This window comes from Ruditapes philippinarum, unplaced genomic scaffold (assembly GCF_026571515.1).
Source record: "Ruditapes philippinarum isolate M1 unplaced genomic scaffold, ASM2657151v2 ctg1048_1_1_1_1, whole genome shotgun sequence".
In the NCBI taxonomy this organism is placed as follows: Eukaryota; Metazoa; Mollusca; class Bivalvia; order Venerida; family Veneridae; genus Ruditapes; species Ruditapes philippinarum.
The window spans coordinates 123,695-145,834 of record NW_026858880.1 but is presented as its reverse complement, the minus strand read 5'-3'; the positions used below and the strand labels follow the sequence as shown (position 1 = coordinate 145,834).

Below are 22,140 nucleotides of genomic sequence, written 5' to 3'. Positions count from 1 at the left end.
TAACAATTTCTAGAATACAATGAAGTTGAACCGACAGTATCACTTCAAGACACTGTGATGCAATTTAAGCTTTATGTAACCTTGACCTTACTGGGCTGACCAACTAAAATTACTTGATAGTATTTTGCATGAGACTTTAAATAGAGAGCTTGTGTACGAGTGCTCAAAGACTTGACAGATTTAAGAACCAGGAGAAGCTACTGAATATGGGGCATCTTTATTTATCTTGCACAGTTCTCCAAAATCTAAAATCACTAATACTCTTCTGGAGGTCTTGCCCATTTGAGTAACCAGTGGCAAGTATAAATAAACTCATATACACTCAGATTTTTGAGGAAAAAATACAAAGAGAACAATTAAAATAAACAAAACGACATACAAAATTATCAACACATACCATTTTATCAATGCTTAAAATAACTGACCTTTTGCCATATACTACATTCAATTCCATGAAATATTTGCTTACATTTGGGATGTATTTTCTTCTATAAAAATATATTTTAGAAAACGTAACTCAACAAAGAACTATTCAAAAATATCATGTTATAAAATGTAAGTTGCATATTCTATGTACACAAGTCTATTTTTGTCACACACACACACATACACACACGTCTATTTGATCACTATAAAAAAACAAAGTTCAAACCATTTCCATCCAAAAAACACACAGACATTTAAACACTCCTTTCCATACACAACTTCAAAACAAAAATAGTTCTAATTTATAGAAAAATATCTTTCAAAACTGATCAAATGCATACAATCTGTTAAAACAAATATTTATAAAAATTATAACTAATAAATACATATAATTAGAACAGCGGTGGTGGATAAAAAAAAACAACAGACAAAATGTATAATTTCTGTATCATTAAAAACTTGCTCATATTAAATCGGCTTAATCTGATCTATCAAATAATTACATAATTTTTGAATGTATCAATTAACATTTTCAGTAATGGAACAGAAAAACGAACACCATTGCCAACAGTATAGAGTACAACTATGCAGTCTGACCAGGCTTTATACTGTTGGCTGACAAAACTAAATTTTCATCTTGAAATTCCCAAAATTGATTATTTCCAAAAATGGGAGCTAGACAAGTCCATTAAAATAATTCAGTATTTGTTTGGTTTTACGGCTCACTAACACAAGTTAGGTCATATGGCGCTGAAAGAGGAAAAGATGATTTTAGCTAACCTCGGGTGTTACAACTTTAAAGCAATACCAGAGGTCAAAACCACCTTACCTGCTAGAGCTTAAAGATTCATCAACTCCCAAACAGGGAACCATTTATTCACCGCTTACGATCATGCAGGCATAAATGTGGCTAAAAATCTGATGCCTCAACCCTTAAAGGCAACCCCTAAGCCACAAGGTGGCAAACATTGTTCTACAGGTTAACATTTTCCTTAGGTAGGCTATACAGCATCTTAAGTAACATACGTATGGGGAACCTGCATGTGCCACTAGCATATGAGCCGCATCATGACAAAACCAACATAATGGGTTTGCGACCAGTATGGATCCAGACAAGCCTGCGCATCAGCGCAGTCTGATCACGATCCATGCTGTTCGCTATCAGTTTCTTAACTTGTAATAGGGTTGGTAAGCAAACAGCATGGATCCTGATCAGACTGCGCAGAGGCGCCGGCTGTTCTGGATCCATGCTGGTCACAAATGCACAATGTTGGTTTTGTCGTGAGGCGGCTCATATGTATTTTCTGAATGAATGTACACTTCAGTATAACAACAATAGCCTATCAATGAATGATTTCCTAACATAATAGAATCAGGCCCACTATATAATAACATCAGACAAATTATTATTTAATTTCATAGAGGTAATATATATATAACAATATATACATTACCATAGTACAAAAAAAAACATATCAAAATTCAAAATGGGCATTTCTTTTGTATTCTAGTACAAAAACATTTTATGGTGGTCTCAATATTTCATAAACCTCAGAAAGAGATTAGCAATACTATCTAAAGCAAACTTAATGGCAAGTATTCAAAAAAAAAAAATCTTTTAAGATTTTTCAACCATTTACCTTTCAAATAAATACTTAAGTTATGTAGGTTCAACAAGATAAACTTAACATCAAATAAACATGTGAGTTTTTAAAGTTAGACAAACTAGTAATGATTTATTTCTATCACTTATAAAATGACAGGAAACACTGGAAAATAGAAAATAAACTATCAATTCATCAAGAAATTAAAGATGGAGGTTTAAGGGTTACCTTGTAATTTATTTACAAGCAATATTTACTACATGCATCTATAATGTATTTTTCAGTATCTATACACCATGCATAACACTTCAAAATTTGATATACAAACATATATGCTGCAAACATGAAATACTTGCTCTTAATTAAATGTACAATTGTGCCCTTCACATATAGTCAGGTAACAGGCAAATATTAAATAACATTTAAACAATTGTAAGAATACAATTTCATGTACCTTAAAAAATAACATTTAATACTAGATAATTCAGTATTTTAAAGCAAGAATCAATAATAAGGAAGTGGTTTGTAACGAGGAGTGGGAAATAGTTTTAACAATTATTTGGGGGAAAAAAGGGTTTAAGCTAGTTTTACGACTTGGTTTAAACTACATTAATGGTGAAATTTTTTAAACAGTGATTTGGCAAGGTTTGAACAATGACTGGGAAAAAATAGAGAACACATGGTTGATATCGGATTGGAGAAGGTTCATCCGGTAAGCGAGAACGTGTATCTCCGTGAGAAAGTGTATCTCCGCGAGCTTTAGCGAGCCAAGATTCACTTCTGCAGTGAACCAGATAAACCTCCTCCATCCCAACAATAACCATGTTCTTGATTTATCCTGCTTTAGTCTAGTTTAATCATGTTTTTAGGTTATTTTAATGGTATAATTCTTACATTACCCCAATAAAACAGCGTCTGTATGTAATTTTGGTTGGCCACTAACCATATGACATCATCATAGGCTATGATGACATAATGACTGGAGTTAGATAAGTTTATCCTGCAAAGCTTTATCCAGCTAATAATACAGACAGTAGCAGGATAAAGATAACAACAATTATAACAACTGAGAATAAGTTTAACAATGTATGGAAAAAATTTAACATGTACAGGGAGGTTTAAACAAGGCTGAACAAATTAGAGAAAGGTTTAAACAGAGTTTAGAAAATTCTCTCCATAAAATACTTGAAAAAGGTTTATTAAATTCTCAAAAGCTGGTAGTAAGGTTTAAACAAAGTTTATGAAAATGGTTACAACAATTGGGAAAAGTTTAACAGGATTTAACAATATTTGGAAAAACAAAACAAAGACTTGGAAAAAGGTGTCAACAATGATATTTATACGGGAATAACGAAGGATTGGGCAGAGATCACACACTCCTGTAAGGGCATCATCTGGTATTAAGCTGTAAGACCTATAATGTAAGACCTATAATATAAGACCTATAATATAAGACCTATAATGTAAGACCTATAATGTAAGACCTATAATGTAAGACCTATAATATAAGACCTATAATGTAAGACCTATAATGTAAGACCTATAATATAAGACCTATAATATAAGACCTATAATATAAGACCTATAAGAATCATTATTACCACTACTGCTACCCTTTCACTAATTGATGTTTATTAACAAAAACAAACATAATAAAATAAATGACGTTCAATATTCATTACACTTGCATCTTTAGAATACAGTCAAACTATCTCTGAATGGATATGACATTTATATGTATATCAAAATCTGTTAGTTAACACAATAATTTCAATTTTGTCTATGCACTGAATTGCAAAGTGTCAACAAAGTCTATATTTCCCATTTACAAAGACAGACTTTTCTACACAAAAAGATTTTGAATGAATAACATCATTATGTGTCAGCTAAGACCGTCAATATACAATTAATACCAGCAAAATCAAGTTTAAGCCTTTACAAATGTTCACAATTTCACTTGTAAATGGAGCAGTTGGTTTTATTTATAAAAAACATCTTTGTTTCAAACAGTCTGTTTTATAAAAAACATCTTTGTTTCAAACAGTCTGTTTTGCATGGCGTTGAACAGGATCAGTTTTGCATCTCCATGTGAAACCAATCAAATACTTCTGCCAGAAAAATTCTAAGCATTAATGTTAATGCTGTCCTTTATCAGTAAATACACAGAAAAACTTGTATTTACAGAACAATTGAGCAATATTGCTTATGAATCAACTAGAATTAGCTTAGCATTTTCATATGTCATACTCAAGTTTCTACTACACATCAAGGAATTCTACACATCTATATGAGATTTTGACTTGATACGTCATGACTGTGTGCTGACTTCCTTTCAGTTTCAACTTCAGCATACTCAGTATTTACCATATATCCACCTAGCAACACAAACATAGCTTTAGCAACCTAAGAGCAAGACATTACCATGGACACTAGGTAAGTATCATACACTGCAATTTTAAATGTACACATGCCCTTAAAATTAACAATAAATCTCATCTCCATGGAGATCTGCATCTTGTGTTGACAACAGCTTCTATTGCCTTGCTAACCTCAGAGAGCATAGCGGTTAAATTTTGTGACATTTTCACAAGGTCATTGGCACTTAATCCTTGAACATTTATCTTGTCCTTTTCACAGTAGTTTAACAGTGCGTCTCTAAGGTTTATATCTGGTTTGGCGCCTGACGTGTTTTCAGAATCTTGAAGGACCTCAGATGTGTCAAGATCACTTGTCAAGCTGTTTACAGCTTCAAGTAGACTTTCACTGTTGGCTAAAATCTCATCCACATCTTCTGGTAACCCTGCATTCAAACATATATATATCATGTACATTATAGTATAATGCCAACTATCATTCCACAGTTTATAAAGTTTACCTTCATATTTGAAATGATTTTTGAAATGAGCTTTTCCAATTTTCTTCTTTTTATAACACTGTGTAATTAATCTTTCTCTCTTTTTTTAAAATATTACTTTACTTTAAATTATCTTCAGAACAAAAACACAAATTTAGTGAAATCATCTAATATTCTTACTACTTGATTAGAATTATTCAACTAACATGTAAATACTAAACATATATTGTAAAATAAGATACAGGATTCATTTTGCATTGTCCTTTCTTATTATATATTTTCTCTGGTATATACTTTATTAAACTGTAACAATATATAATGCTTTAATTAAAGCAGACATTTCATATCAAATACTAAATTTCTTTCTGTTGGTTTATATAAGTTTCACCTGATACATGTAGCTAATAAACCAAAATCTGTGTAATTTATATCAGTACATATTTTTGCATTTGAGCCGCGCCATGACAAAACCAACATAATGGGTTTGCGATCAGCATGGATCCAGACCAGCCTGCGCATCCGTGCAGTCTGATCAGGATCCATGCTGGTCGCTTACAAACTCTATAACAAGTAGAACAAGAGCTGTCCGTAAGACAGCGCGCTCGACTTTTTTATTGCTTGCCAATAAAAAAAGTTTTTGCAGTAAAAGGCAATACAAGAATCTCTGTATTTTTAAAGTGAACAATGGCCATGAGCATTAAGATATTTAGTGAAGAATTATTTTACTGAATTGTGTGATACCCTTGAACACTGCAGCAAAGTTTGAAATGTTTAAGTCAAAAGAGGGCTGGTAGGAAAGAAAAAAAAACTGAGTTGAGCCTTAAATAAATTTAATAGTATTAAACCCACTTTGAGAGAATAAGGTATTTTTACGTCACTCAGAACACCTTGGTAAATGACATAATAACATAATTTTTCAAGAAATCTATGCCAAGGAAGCAGTATATTTTTGTACAATCAGCATAATATATAGATTTGACTTTGTATGTGAAAGTATTATAGTTACCTTATAATACAAGTAATAGATAAATTTTATCAAGCTATGATGATTATATCTTTGCTATCAAATTAATATCTCAAACAGTTCAGTCAAAAAGTGGACTGGTACTAAAAACTTAACCAAGATTGTAAGTCGATAAAAGGCCTTAATTTTTAAAACAAATCCTTGACAGAGTTACCTTCTCTTGCGTACAGATGGGGGTAATGATGTGAAATAGCATTAAAAGTTTCAAAGCAATATCTCAAAGGGTTAAGGCAATAAGTGGATTTTACCCATATTCAATGTATTTTTTAAGTCAAAAAGGGGCTTAATTCTGTCAAAAACCTTGACAGAGTTATGTCCTCTTGTCTGTTGATGAAGGTCGTGATGGTAAACAAGTATGGTCAGTTTCAAAGCAATACCTCCAATGGTTTTGAAATAAAGTGAGGTGGTACAAAAAACTTAACCAAGCTCAATACACTTTCTAAGTCAAAAAAGGGCCATAATTCTGTCAAAAACCTTGACAGAGTTATGTACTCTTGTCTGTAGATGGAGGTTATGATGGTGAACAAGTATGGTAAGTTTCAAAGCCATACTTGTAATACTTCTGAAATAAAGTGGGGTGGTACGAAAAACTTAACCAAGGTGTGACGCCAACGCCGACGCCGGGGCGAGTAGGATAGCTCCCCTTTTCATAGAAAAGTCGAGCTAAAAACTGATAGTGAACAGTATGGATCCTGATCAGACTGCGCGTAGGCGCAGGCTGGTCTGGATCCATGCTGGTCGCAAACCCATTATATTGGGTTTTGTTATGGCGTGGCTCATGTTTATCCTATTTCATTAAGATTTTTATAACACCAACACTGTTAAAGCTTATATGACAATTTTATAGCTTTGTTGGTGGAGGAAGATTTCAGGTGCTCCTTTGTATATATTCAGGGCACAAGCCAGCACCTGTGTAGAACCACCAAACTTACATAAACAACACGCATAGCTTTCTCACATGAAAGACCAAAAGTCCCTTATGGGTTATGAACAGTGGTGAGGGTGACTTGAAACCACTTGCCCATGGTGGTCTCTATGCATCTTATTGTTATAATTATGCTGTACAAATGTTGTATGTGGACTGGAGACCTTAGTACAAAATAAACTTTCGAAACGTTGAAATGTTACTAGAGCACTTACCTATATCATTTGTCTCAACAGAGGTAGTGGGTGGAACTTCTGCGACTTGTTTCATCTCAGGCTTGCTTTCTGCTGTAAATGTTCCAAACAAAGTTCAAGTCAAATGATCTTTTATATCACTCAATATAATCATCAGAGATGCCTAATTATTATATAGAAAAGAATGGAATTGTGAAGTGTCACATGTACCAGTAAATGGCCTATATAAGCATCCCTGATTTATAACTTATGTTTTGATAAACTGTCAGGGGAAACTGATTCATATATCTTACAGAGTTACTTTTAACCTTTAAGCGAATCTGTCATAGTTTCTGATGCACAGAAATTTATCAAGAAATAAGTTCAAGAAATAAGTAACCACTAAATTTCTATATGGAACAATTTTCCATATTCTGTCCTGGTTAACAATATTAATAAACTACAGATACTGATACTCATATAGATTCAATGTATGCTAACAATTCAGCATTTATTCAGTCAGGTTTCTGTAACATCCTAATAATCTTGCTATCATTTTATAAATTTCCAGCTTTAGTAATGTATGATGACCTTGAAGTACATGACCTTGAATGCATCTGTGCATTATATATTATGATAATTAACTTTCATACAACTAGAAAAGGGAAAAGATTGGCAGAAAGAAATAAAATAATTGTTATATTCCTGCAGCTATTCATTAAGTAATAAATTAAGTGGTTGTGAACGTTGGGGCTGCACGGGAATTGTGGATCATTATATGTAAACAATTTAGTACATTTTTTCCCAATAAACCTGTATCAAAGTAATGTTATTTCCATAATTTGTTGAATATTAGCAAAAATCAGTAGTTAGTACTGCAACTGACAAAATCAACAGTTAGAAGTAAACAAAATTAATATAAAACAACAGGTGTTTGAATCAGAACTATCCCTGTAATGTGGTAGGTAGGACTGGCTATATAACACCATGCAAAACTTCCAACATTCTGATCAATGTTGCAGATACCTGATTTAAGCTGGGAATCTAGGTTTGTTTTTGAAGACCTCTTAGGTCTTGTACTTCCGATATTCTTACAGCCAATGTTCTTACCAAACTTGGTCAACACTTTCTTCACGGTGTCGACCTTCGGTGAGCGTATTGGTAAACCGTGAATGTCTCCTTCAGTAAGGGAAGACAGGTCACCTATTGTACGAATATTACGAGCTCTCACAAGCTGTCCCAGACCTCTTGACCTGAAATAAGAGGGCATCAAAATTGTAACAATATGTTACTATAATATTCCTACCACTTACATATCAAGTTTGTTAGTTATAGACCTTGGATTAGGCTGGTGACCTCTTATTACGCCCTAAAAAAAACATGTGAAGTTTCAACCAATTCCCTTCAGTAGCTTTGGAGACACCAACTTGCACTAGAAAACCAGTGTGACGCCGACTCAGGGAAAGTACAATAGCTCTCCCTATTCTTCAAATAGTCAAGCTTAAAACTTCCTTTCTGAAAGGTTTTTGATTTTTCATCAGTAATAATTTGTGACATATTCATGAACACCATAACAAAACAACATATTGTGTGAAAGATCTCTCACCATCTTGACTTTGAAGTTGCTGTGGCTGCAATATTATCAATACATTTATAAAAAACAGGAAAATAATTACCATATGGATGATGTTAGCTGAGGTAATATTTTCTCAACAGACTGGTCACAGTCCATCAATGCTGGACAGACTGGGTCAGTATTATTGATCTGTGTATCTTGACTGCTTACATAATTTTTCTGACTAGGACTACCTTGGGTAGACTGTGACCCTATAAATTTGCCAGACTGTGTCAAAGTAACTGATTCCTGAGTTGCACTAGTTTCAGCCTGAAAAAAATATTATGATATCAACAATACAAATCTACAGATCAACACAGAAGATTAAAATAAACGTTTAAGACTACAAGATTTTCAGCACTAGCAACATCATATAATAACTGTAGTATATAGTTCTTAATGATGTAGAGTCTCCACCCATCCCACTGTTGATGTGGATTCAAGCCAAACTAAGGACCATAATTCTAGACATAAATATACATCAGAAATAGATCTATCAAACTTTTTCAGTATGGCTAGAAAAATTTTCACACCTGCCAAGATACAATATCCTTGAGCGATTCTAACGAAGTAGATAAGGTTCAAGAGACATATCTACTACATGTACACTGCCACTCTGTCAAAGTGACCCTCACTATAATGCTAATCTCAGTATAACACTTAAAGGCCTTGGCATTGTGTTATTGTACAATGTCATTGATCTAAAATTTAACAAAATATTACTGTTGTATGAAAAGGTATGTGGGTGTGGTAATATGGTGAAATTCTACATGTACCGGTACTCCAAAGCGTGTTGAATAATATAACAAGTGATTTGTGTAAAAGAAAAACTACAAATACTCAAAAAAGATCAAAGATCTATTCAGCAATGAATTAATAAACAATTTACAACAACATTCAATGTATATATCTAACACTTTCAGAAGTGGAATAAATATAAGTATGTCAAGTCTCAATCAGTCAAATGGCAACTGAAATGACAGGGAAACCAGTAAAATGTAGGCTGAATGCCAAATGTAGCTAAAACAGCCCATTGGCGACCCAAGCAGCCAAAGAGAGATTGAAGAGCCATCTGAAGCCAATACATGACACCGGACGCTTTCAAAGAAAACTTAAGAACAAAATAAAGCAAATTTTGACCAAGTTGAGGCTCAACTAGCAAACTGTCAAAGCAACAAGCTGTATATACTTTACTTGATTAACAATCCTTACCATTTTAACTAGGGGAGATGGGGGTCTGTCTGTATCTACTCGGGTCACATCAGCCAGGGGGGTTGCAAATGATACTCTTCTTTGCTAAAATAAAACTTTAACATCTACACGGGCATAGGTCTGAGTTTATAAACAATTTCAAATTGAAATTTTACAAGTGATAGGATCAAACTTAAAGACAAGGTTTATTAAACTATCAAATAACAAAAAAATGTTAACTGAGAGTTTATACACAAGCCAAGGTGAAAGAAAATGAGAGATGGAAAAACATATGTGTAAATGGTTAAAGCAAAGATGTGCTAATCTAGAAATGATAAAGGTAGTTCAAGGTAGTTGAACTATTGTTTAGTTTACCTTCATGGGCGGTGAATTTGTATCCGACAAGGATTCAGCATCTAGTCTCCTCTTCTTCAAAATGCTAGCACTAGGCGAGGCAGTAGGTGAATAGATCCTGCTCACTGATATTGGATGAAACGGAGTCCTCTTTGGAGACTGGGTCTCATCCGTCAACCTTTCTTCTGATGCCTGCTTCAAAATACTTCGTCTGACCACACCACTTTTCCTTTCAAGCTTTCTAGATCCAATCACTAATTTGCTGTCAGAGTTCCTCATCATCATCATAGCAGCCACATTCGACTTCAAAACATCAGCTCCTTTCTTTGGTGTTTCATCTATATAATTTTCATCATTTGTATCTTCATTTTGTTCAAGTTTTGATAATTTATCATCATTTTGTTCTAATTCTTCAGCTTGCTTTTCAGGCTTCTCTCCTTGTTCCTGTAACACTTGTTCTTCCTGTAGAACTTCTTCCTCATCCATTTCTGCCTCTGTCACCTTCTTTCCATTTACTGTTTTGTCATCAATTCCTATTTTCTTACCAAAATTTACTCTACGAGTTTGTTTTCCTCCTGTAGTCTCCGACTTACTTTCATTCAATCTTAGCCTGGTTTTACTTGACTGAGTTTTTTGCTTAGAAGCTGTGGCAGCCGGTTTTTTCTTGTTTAGTTTTTCATCACATTTCTCATTACCTTTAACAGTCATTTCAGCTAAAGGAACGTCATCATCTGAGAAAGATATGTTTTTTTCATCAGTACTTTTGGCTACATTGACCAAATCTACATTATCAAATGGATTTTCAGACTCATCATAATACCTCTTTTCTATGTCCGGAAGGTCCTTTTCTTCATCACTACTTTCTATAATTGTGGTAACATAATCTTTAGCACGATCATCTGTTGGTGAACTCTGGGTTCCATCAGTTTTACAATCCATGCTTGGAGGGATTACATCATCACCAAGTTTAACAGCCGTAAATGTAGCACCTTCCATTTCTAGAACTGGTGGATCCAGATTTTCAACATTTGTTTCAACAAGACCTGTTTCAGATCCATTAACCATTATTTGATTATCTATTGAGGGCACAGAAATGTTCTTTTCAGGGAAGTTTTTATTACTATCATACTGAGGTGTATCACCCTCACATTCACTTATGTCTTCATACTGGTATGGATTGTTTTCAATGACAGTCCCATTATCATTACAGTTCATATCTTTTTCTACATTTTTATCTTCTTCATGCACATTGTTTTCATTACCAGGAGAAGAAACTTTAGGACCTTCTCCAACATTTTCCTTAACGTTTTCTTTCTCATTAGTCTCTTCACTTATAAGACTGACAGACTTCACTGTTTCAGATTTTTGCAATGTATCCCTTTTCCCTTTAATCACTTTTTCAACTTTCTTCTTATTCTTTTTCAAGTCTTTCTTTATTTCAGTCAATGTTTTAACACAATTTTGGTCTTCCTCCAAATCTAATATATCTTCAAGAACACTAACTTCCAGCTCCTCATGACTAGACTCAGCTGAACTTACACTGTTGGGAGAACCAGAATTATTTTTCTTACGACCCTTTGGTCCCCTTTTCTTTTTTGTATCTTTTCCTTCAGTGTTCACTTCAGTTTTTGGAGATCTACTACCCTTTTTATTCAGTTTTGATTTATCACCATTCTTGGTTTCGTTGTCACTATCTCTCTTATTTTTCAGTCTTTTGCTAAGTTTCTGTACCACAATTTGGTTCTCAACCTCTTCTTTCTTACGTTTATTTCTAATATCTTCCGGTGTAAGCTTTTTTGGAGTAATTTGCTTTCTTTTCCTGCCTCTACGACTTGTAACAGGTACTTCAGCTTGTGTATTATTTGGAGATACAACACTACTAGTATTATCAACACCAGTGACCTCCCCTTTTCTTACTTCCTTAGTTTCCATCACATTTAAACTTTCACTTACATCCATTGCTTCAGCATCACAAGAAAGGAGGGGAGGAGACTGCTGACTATTAAGTTCATCACCAATGTTTAGTGCAATATGATCTTTTTCACTTTCATCATCAACTTTCTCACTTTGACTGAATAAATTCTCTGAACCAGAGAATTCAGAAACTTTATCAGTATTAACATTATTGTCCAATTTCAGCATTGCTTGCTCAGCACTAGAGGGCTCACTACAGAAAAAACTATCATTTTTGATCTCCTTTAATCCTTTTTCTAAAGGTGTGAATGCAGAGAAATCATCATGATTCTGTTTTTGATCACCTGATGCTTCATCACCAACATCAATCATTCTCTTACTTTTATCAGAATATTCAGACACATTAATTCCAGATATAAATTGCATGTCATCGTCATCTTTGTTCTTTCTGGATGGACTGTATCTCATGATCTCCTCATCTGTAAGTTTTTTCAGCTTAAGCACTGGAGTACCACATCTGTACGACTTGGAGTTTGGAGAACCCGGTACTATGTTTGAATCTTCACAAAACTTATATTCAGGATTACTAGATTGAGAACTAAACAGTTTCCGATTACTATTTGAGTGGCTTACAGTAATGTTTTCAAGGACATTTTTTGGTGGCGTTTCCATGACAGACGATGATAACCCGTTTCCCTTCATTCCTTTATCAGCAAATTTAGTGGGAGACTGTGTCTCCTCAACCAAAGTCTGAGACACATTTGCAACAACAATATCAGTATTCAAATCCCCTACAAAATTTTTTGCTGGAGATCGAACAATCCACTTGTCCAATGCACCTTTTTCCTCATTTTCGTCACCAGGCTTCTTTTTAATTCTTTTTGGAGATTTAGAACTTCTAAACTTCTTTTCTGGAGATAATGCTGAGCTTTGTGAGGACCATTTTCTTGCTGGGCTTGCTGGTCTTGGTGATGAATTCAGTTCATTTAATTTCTTAGTCCAGCTTTGGAGAGGTTCTGAAGAAGCTTTCTCTGTATCTTTTGAGACATTTGCTTTACTTTCACTTGGATCAGGTTCAAAATCAGCACCTGCTTTCTCTTCCTGTCCAGAACTTTCTTTGGATGTTTTTGATGTCTCCCTGCTTAAAATACCTTTAGATAAACCTGATCTACTTGATAATGATTGAAAGAAGTCAAGTGCACCTAAAACATTTTGAGGCACTGAGTTTACCATTCCAGTATCACTTGTTCCAGAATTTTTCCCCTCACTCTCGGGTTCTTTTTCTATATCTTTTGCGGTTTTATCTTTATTTACTTGATTATCTGCATTAAATTTTCCTTTGAAACTGGGTTCTTCATGTTCTTTTCCTTCAACTTCGTCAGTTCCAAAATCAATATCTGTCGAATCCTCATCATTTCCAAAGTGTTCAGTATCTGTAGGCTCATCTTCAGTTCCAAATTCACCATCAGTTGGTTCATCATCATCGTCAATTATAATCAAACTATTGTCCAAAGTTTTTCGTGTCATGCTATTCTTCTTCAATGGCGCTTTAAAAGTTTCTGATTTTTTGGTACGAAACTTCGTCCATTTGTCATCTGAACTTTCCTCTTTTTCCTCGTGGTCTCTGAATCTTGAAGAACGTCTTAAACCGGAATCTGAATCAGTGTCAAAATTATTCTCTGCTTCTGTTTTTCTCATTTTTTCAGCAGCTTTCATGGTCTCTAGTTTGTTGGTCACAGGTCTTTTATTTGACAATGGCTTTTCCTTCTCCTGAAACAAATACAGTTTGAATTAAAAAATGATTAACTTGGAGGTTTTTTCTTTTTTTTACTTTTCTACTACTCCAAACATGTTCAAGTCAAATATATTTCAATCATAGTAATGATGTAGGAGTTCACACACAATTCTTTTTAGCACATGTTATAAACCAGCACAAACAGGTAAAACAAACAGGTAAAAATAAAAATAACGACATTTTGCTATAATGGTGTTAATTTGTTAAACTTGATATTTCACTATGAAAAATAAAATTAATAATCCATGTGACCAATTGATATTTCTTTAAATATCTTTCAATATGTATCGTAATGCTCAGTTCTTAAAAACAAGAGGGCCATGATGGCCCTGAGGTCGCTCACCTGTATATAGGCTCCCCCCCAACCCCCACCCCCCAACGTTGCAGGGCCAATTTAACCCAAGGGCTTTTATTTGCACAAACTTGGTAGACACCCATAAGAAGATGTTTCATGCTAAACATCTAAGCTCTAGCTCATTGGGCTTTTTCAAAGAAGATTTTTTTAAAGTTTTTACTATACACATATAGTTAAAAACAATGACACCCCTGGGGCTGGGCCAGTTTTGACCCCAGGGCTTTTATATGAACAAACTTTGTAGACACTTACTAGAAGATGTTTCATGCTTAATATCTAAACTCTAGCTATTTGGGTTTTTTCAAAGAAGATTTTAAGTTTTTGCTATACACATATGAGCCGTGTCATAACAAAACCAACATAATGGGTTTGCGACCAGCATGGATCCAGACCAGCCTGCACATCCATGCAGTCTGATCAGGATCCATGCTGTTCGCTTACCGACTCTATTACAAGTAGAGAAACTGATAGCGAACAGCATGGATCCTGATCAGACTGCGCGGATGCGCAGGCTTGTCTGGATCCATGCTGGTCGCAAGCCCATTATGTTGGTTTTGTCATGGCGCGGCTCATATAATGAAAATCAATGACCCCCGGGTTGGGGCCAATTTTGACCCCAGAGCTTTTATTCGAAAAAACTTTGTAGACACTCACTTAAAGATGTTTCATGCTTAATATCTTAACTCTAGCTATTTGGGTTTTTTTAAAAAAGATTTTTTAAGTTTTTGCTTTACACATATAAGGAAAATCAATGACCCCCGGGGCGATGCCAATTTTGACCCCAGGGCTTTTCAGGGCTGCCAACAGCAAATTTCAAAATCAGCGGAAAATACGCCGGGGGTCAAGGGGGCTGTGTAAGCCCCCTTTGCAGGTCCAGGGCAGAGCCCTGGTGGGGGTTCAGGGGGCGAAGCCCCCGAAAGCTCCTGGGTTCTGATGATTTGGTATGCCCTAAAATCAATTTCCAGGACTCTAAATTTGACAAATATCCGACATTTTGACAACAGACAAGAGCGACAATGTAAACTGTAATTTGATTGGTTATTCTAAAATAGAATGCCGGAAAAGACTCGATATGACCAATGAGAAAAGCGCTTACAGACGTACCATAGGCGGCTAACGTAACGATAAAAGCCTAAGCGTGCCAGTTTCTGGGTACTGTATAAAATATGACGAATGAATTTATTGTCTTTGTCGAATTTACATCGATCTCAAAAATGACCCAGGAGCTCACGAAATCCGCGGATTTCCGCGGATCCGCGGAAAATCGGCAGCCCTGGCTTTTATTTGAACAAATTTGGTAGACACCTATTAGAACATGTTTGATGCTCAATATCTTAGCCATAGCTCTTTGAATTCTTTAAAAGAAGATTTTTTAAGTTTTTACTATATGCATATAGGGAAAATCAATGACCCCCCAGGGCGGGGCCAATTTTGACCCCATGACTTTTATTTGAACAAACTTGGTAGACACCCATTTGAACATGTTTCATGCTAAATATCTTAGCTCTAGCTCTTTGGGTTCTTTAAAAGAAGATTTTTTAAGTTTTTACTATATGCATATAGGGAAAATCAATGACCCCCTGGGGCGGGGCCAATCTTAACCCCAGGGCTTTTATCTGAACAAACTTGGTAGATACTCACTAGAAGATGTTTCATGCCCAATATCTAAGCTCTAGCTCTTATGGTTTTTTAAAAGAAGATATTAAAAGTTTTTTCTTTCGGTTGCCATGGCAACCAGAGTTCTGCATGGAATTAAATTCTTTGAACAATTTATAAAGGTGACCACCAAAGGAACATTCCTGTGAAGTTTGGATGAAATTGGCTTAGTGGTTTATGAGGAGATGTCATTTAAATTAAAAGTTTACGGACGGACGGACGCCGGACGAAAAGCGATCAACAAAAGCTCACCCTGTCACTTTGTGACAGGTGAGCTAAAAAGAGTATGGCAATCTTATTATAATATAGCCTATATTAGGTAGTTTTTGTACTGTATCAGACACGTTTTTCATAATCAATACTCCATTGTGATAGCCAATCTTGTGAAATATATTACTTATTTAGCTCAACTTGACAGTGAAAACAAAATTTGAGCATATCACTTTAACTTTTAGAAATATGTTCACCTTTCCTCCTGGATTAGATGGTGGTACAACTGAACCAAACAGGGAGAAAGGTTGAGATGTAGGTGTAGGAGTTTCACTCATTGTACCACTGAAACAAAAAAAAAACATGGCCTTCTTTATGTAAATGTTTAAACAAAAACATTGCTGAATATTACCAGCAAAATTCTCGAGTTCATGGTAGCACAGTCATATGTTGTTCTTATAGCGATCAAGTTACATAAAGCATGCTTTCAGATTCAACAATAATTAATGAGATATCATATTTCACCGATGACATTGTATCTAAATGATAGCATACAATATATTCATACTGCTAGGATGCCACATATCTCGCTGCTTAAAAGCCTTATATCTTACCGTTGAAAGACATATCTCACAGATGACATGTCACAAACACATATGTCATTGATTCAATATATTATATCTCACTGTTTAAGAGCCCCATATCTCATTGATACAATACATTATATCTCACTGTTTAAGAGCCCCATATCTCATTGATACAATACATTATATCTCACTGTTATACAGCCTCATATCTCACTGATGAGATATATTATATCTCACTGTAATACAGCCTCATATCTAATTGATGCAATACATTATATCTCACTGTTTCAGAGTCTCATATCTCATTGATTAGACATCATCTAACTTGTATGAAAACAAGAACAAGTTCTTTTATTAGCATACTTACTCCATTTGAGTATCAGTTGTAAAATGCGCTGCCATCAAAGAAGCATCTACAGAGTGTTCTAAACTATTATACATGGCTGGCAATGTACTGGAAACAGAGTAGAATTACATTGTGACAAATGGCTGTAACTGCTACTTATCAATATTTAAATGAAGTCCAGGAAGACATTTAATAATCTAATAACTTAAAACCAAACCTAAATTCGGGATTTGTCAGTCTACTGACTGGAAGATTGACAAACTTAAAGGACAAATCTATAAGCCCCCATGGTCAATGGCAAATATATTTAACAATAGTAAAAGTTTGAAATTCTAAAAATTCCATATGCACCCTGGCATCGAAAATTATTTTTTAGTCACTCCTCCTTCAGGACGAGTAGCTTCTAAATCCAATGTGCAGGCAACATTTTTCCACTTGCCCTGCATCAAATTCTCTTAAAGTCTACTCGTAATCACGAGCGGCCAAGTGGATTTTCAATCTCTGGCACCTTTCCCTTTTTTATTTATATAACAAGGGTGCCATAGTCACAAAATACGCCCGTTTACGAAAGCTTTAGATGGAGATGGGGGCATTATTGATAAGTGTTATCTAGCAAGCAAGTTTTTATTCTTGGCACTGTGTTGTTAAATGAACCTTAAAACAAATCAGTAGGGAAGATATGCACAAGATGTGTGACCTTGACCTTGGTCGCAGGGACCTGAATTTTATGCACGGCACTCAGCCTCACAATGATGAACATTTGTGCCAAATTATATTGAAATCCCTCTATGCATGTAGAAGTTTTGCTCCAGACAAGCGTTTTTCTATGAGCTCTAACTGTGACCTTCACCTTTGACCTAGAGACTTGGTTCATGTGCAGGGCACTACGTCTCATGGTGGTGAACAATTCTATAAAGTAACATTAAAATTCCTCCATGCATGTAGAAAATATGCTCCGGACAACATCTGGATATTTAATCATCTCCAGTGACCTTGACCTTGCAAATATTAACCTAAATTAAATGTGTCACACCTGTAGTCATGATAGTTACCATTTGTGCCACAATCCATCAATAAATGATGACTAAATGGTCCCTATACACATCTTCAAATTTTAATCTGAACTTTGACCTCTATGTGTAACATTGACTTTGGTCGCAGGGATCTGAATTTTGCGTGCGACACTCAGCCTCACAATGGTGAACATTTGTGCCAAGTTATATTGAAATCCCCCTATGAATGTAGAAGTTTTGCTCCGGACAAGCGTTTTTCAATGAGCTCTAAGTGTGACCTTGACCTTTGACCTGGAGACCTGGATCATGCATGGAGCAATACATATCATGGTGGTGAACATTTCCATAAAGTATTATAAAAATTCTTCCATACATTTAGGAGATATGCTCCAGACAAAATCTGGATATTTCACCATCTTTAGTGACCTTGACCTTGCATATATTGACCTAAAGTACATGTGTCACAGCCGTAGTCATGATAATGACCATTTGTGTTACAATCCCTCAATAAATGATGATTAAATCGTCCCTATACACATCTTCATATTTTTATCTAAACTTTGACCTCTATGTGTGACCTTGACCTTGGCCGCAAGGACCTGAATCTTGCACGCGACACTCCGCCTCACAATGGTGAACATTTGTGCCAAGTAATATTGAAATCCCTCTATACATGTGGAAGTTTTTGCTCCGGACAAGCATTTTTCAATGAGCTCCAAGTGTGACCTTGACCTTTGACCTAGAGACCTGGTTCATGTGCGCGACACTGCTCCTTATAGTGGTGAACATTTCTATGAAGTTTCATGAAAATCCCTCCATACATGTAGGAGAGCTGAACTGATATTTACTTGAAAATTAAAATATAATTAAATTTCTATGAGAAAGTATTTACATTTGATAAGGTAATTACTGTATGATCTTTATGAACAAATACCAAGTCTACAGAACACCATAGTTATCACAGTTAAGAATCTTGACCAATGAATGAAACATGTGTAAATAAATGTTACATTCTTTAGAACATACTCAAGTCCAAGAAAGAGGATTATTTTATGCCCTTTGATTAAATTCTATTTTTAGAATTGAAAGTGAAAGTAGATCAAGGGGAGTAATTGTGTAAGTCATTTATGAACAAAGTAATAACTTTGTTGTCGCCCTTTGATTAAATTCTATTTACAAAATCTGGATATTTCATCATCTTTAGTGACCTTGACCTTGTATATATTGACCTAAATTATATGTATCACAGCCATAGTCTTGATAATGACCATTTGTGTTACAATCCCTCAATAAATGATGACTAAATGGTCCATATACACATCTTCATATTTTTATCTGAACTTTGACCTCTATGTGTGACCTTGACCGCAAGGACCTGAATCTTGCGCGCGACACTCCGCCTCACAATGGTGAACATTTGTGCCAAGTAATATTGAAATCCCTCTATACATGTGGAAGTTTTGCTCCGGACAAGCATTTTTCAATGAGCTCCAAGTGTGACCTTGACCTTTGACCTAGAGACCTGGTTCATGTGCGCGACACTGCTCCTCATAGTGGTGAACATTTCTATGAAGTTTCATTAAAATTCCTCCATACATGTAGGAGATATGCTCCGGACAAAATTGGACGCCGCCCGCCCGCCTGCCCGCCAGGGACGTTCCCATAATACGTCCCGTTTTTCAAACGGGCGTATAAAAAGGGCTTCTTGGGATCTAAAAATCTTGAAAATGCTGGAATAATCACAAAGTGTTTTAAGCAATCAATAAAAAAAAGTCCAGTTCCTACCTTTTTTCTTTCATAACTTCTTTCTGATGTTCAGTAAGCACCATTTTCTTCTTGGGGGTATGTTTAATCAATACGAAGTCCTAAAATAAATCATTATTGTTATTTCAAGTGAGTGGTTTTAAACAATACAAATTAAGTTGTTTTGAATAACAGAATATAACTGATAGATATGACATCTTGATTCGAGCTTAAAGAATACGAGACAAAATTGTAGAGTTCAGAGGCTGACAGGTAAAATTGAAAATATCAGCTATTGAAAAAAAAAAAGTCCATTCAAATGGGCAGAGCTTATTTTTGATATCGGGTTACCAAATTATAATTAATTAATCAGTAACCTCAGGCAGTTGCATGATAAAAACCCAGCAATCGGTGAGTTCAGTAACAGAAAGCTTATTCATCAGTCTGACACTCCCTTTTTGCATTTCAGAATAAGAGTAAAATATTATACATGATTTTGAATAGATCAGATGTGACATTTACTGCAAAGATGAACCAAATAATATCAAATCTGAGCAACAACAGTCATATTTTCTAACAAATGTCAGTCAAAATTATCATTACACATAAACAGTCAAAATTATCATTACACATAAATGTTTAAGTTTTCTTATTTACCTAGATTTTTTCAATTTGGAATTAAAAAGAAATACAAGTGCTGCTCATGTTTATAAAGGTAACAAAAAGACAGAAATCTTCATGCTTGTTATATTTAGAGGGGAAACAATGACTAAAGATGCATTTTTTTTTTTTTTTACAAATATAAACTACTTACCCCATCACTAAATCTGTCAAGATTAAGTTTTTTCTTTTTCTCTGATACAGGAGATGGTGGGGCTCTTATGGGTGACCTACTCGGCTTCGGTGAGACTGGTTTGTTCAGGAAGCTACCGTGGATCTTGTGTGGTGATGGCATGCCAGGGATCCTTGGTTCAGGAGCTTGTGTTTGGGTCATCTGACTGATAGGGGTCTCATCTATGACTGGGGATATGGTCGCCACCCAGTTAGGTAACTGTATCATGGATTTGGCTTTCACCTTTGACAGTACTGGCCTATAGAAAAAAAAGTATTTAAGTGTGAAAAATGGTATGATCTCTTCATATCTGTATTTTTTTAAATATTATTTCTACAAAATAAAATTAATTTTTACATCAGATTTGATCATGTTTTTTTATATATTTTTATAACTGATTTTTAACCACAAGACTTTACAACTATATTAACCAGGATAGAATTAAGACACTCGTCCAAGTTTCAGGCAGTGTCAAAGAAACATCTGACATCAGTTTTTCATATATTTTCCAATGAACTGTTACTAAAATTTTCATTTTTAAATAATAGCCAACTATAAGGGAACACAATAAGCATAGTCGTTATTATGTTGCGACAACTTGTGGGTCAACCCGTTTGCTGAATATTTTATTAGTTTATACAAATTTATTTTAGTTTGATTGTGTTGGAAGCTATAAGCTTATTGAAACACTCTCGAATCCGTTCCTGGAACGAACCAGTACAAAGCAATGAATGTAAAGTTTCTTGCTCAAGGAAACAACGCCTTGCCTTTGAAAGAGTTTGAACCCATGCAGTCAGCAATCCTTAGATTACTAGTCTGACGCATTTACCACTCGGCCACGCCACCAATTCAAAATATATTATATTCTATTACATTGTACCATAAATATTTTATTACAATGTACCATAAATGATTTTATGTGCATAATTTTGTAAGCCATAAAATATGTTTCAATTATTAAATCTTACTTCAAAGATTCTGGGTAACTAAGAAAGGCGGCTTTCCCAAATGTACACGTCCATAGTGACATTGTTTGATTTTTAATCTGTCTCCGTGGATGTAGGAATGTGGCTTCTAACAATGGTGAACATTTCTCCAGAAAATCACTGTCAAATAAGCCTGTATATCTACTCTGCAAACAGGTACACATGTCTAACCATAGCTTCTCCAACTGTTAAAAAACAAAAACAAACAAATAAACAATCACTTTTTGTAATACATGTTCATCAAACATTTTTCAATTGTTTTAAAAAAATACATTTTTGTATCTTTATCAGCCTGATTTATTTTACACCTGTATTTTTTAAACACTTATGTTTGAAATTTCTATCTTTATATTTTACTATTTTATTTTTCTGTCAAACTAGTATTTGTATTGTCAACTATCTAACTATATTCCATTCCAGGGATTCTAAAATATTAGGTAATTGCAGGTATCTGGATAGAATCAACTTCCTTCCATACAAGTTAGTCAAATAGCTCCTCTCAATAATCAACTCTGGAATCAATATTTGAAGGATCAA

The 22,140-nt window shown here is 34.8% G+C and overlaps 1 protein-coding gene and 1 long non-coding RNA gene across 5 annotated transcripts in view; both read right to left on the bottom strand.

Annotated features, from left to right (window-relative positions):
* Positions 1-599: 599 nt before the first annotated feature.
* On the bottom strand, positions 600-4,042 carry LOC132754563 (uncharacterized). The gene is made up of 2 exons (XR_009629097.1): positions 3,599-4,042; positions 600-3,444 (listed from the first exon to the last, which is right to left on the bottom strand). It is a non-coding gene; the product is annotated as an uncharacterized LOC132754563 (long non-coding RNA).
* A 447-nt stretch (positions 4,043-4,489) lies between these two features.
* LOC132754561 (telomere-associated protein RIF1-like) overlaps positions 4,490-22,140 on the bottom strand; it is a 55,600-nt gene continuing 37,949 nt past the window's right edge. For 2 of the 4 annotated variants that reach the window (XM_060745207.1, XM_060745208.1), the window contains exons 21-31: positions 21,586-21,788; positions 20,600-20,876; positions 19,828-19,907; positions 17,051-17,137; positions 16,354-16,441; positions 10,188-13,850; positions 9,834-9,917; positions 8,683-8,891; positions 8,033-8,259; positions 7,049-7,120; positions 4,490-4,830 (exon numbers count right to left, since the gene is read on the bottom strand). In XM_060745207.1, coding sequence (XP_060601190.1) covers positions 4,523-4,830; positions 7,049-7,120; positions 8,033-8,259; positions 8,683-8,891; positions 9,834-9,917; positions 10,188-13,850; positions 16,354-16,441; positions 17,051-17,137; positions 19,828-19,907; positions 20,600-20,876; positions 21,586-21,788 — 5,298 coding nt within the window. In that variant the 3' untranslated portion in view covers positions 4,490-4,522. The remainder of the gene's footprint in view (positions 4,831-7,048; positions 7,121-8,032; positions 8,260-8,682; positions 8,892-9,833; positions 9,918-10,187; positions 13,851-16,353; positions 16,442-17,050; positions 17,138-19,827; positions 19,908-20,599; positions 20,877-21,585; positions 21,789-22,140) is intronic. The other 2 variants (XM_060745209.1, XM_060745210.1) reach the window with 2 other exon arrangements.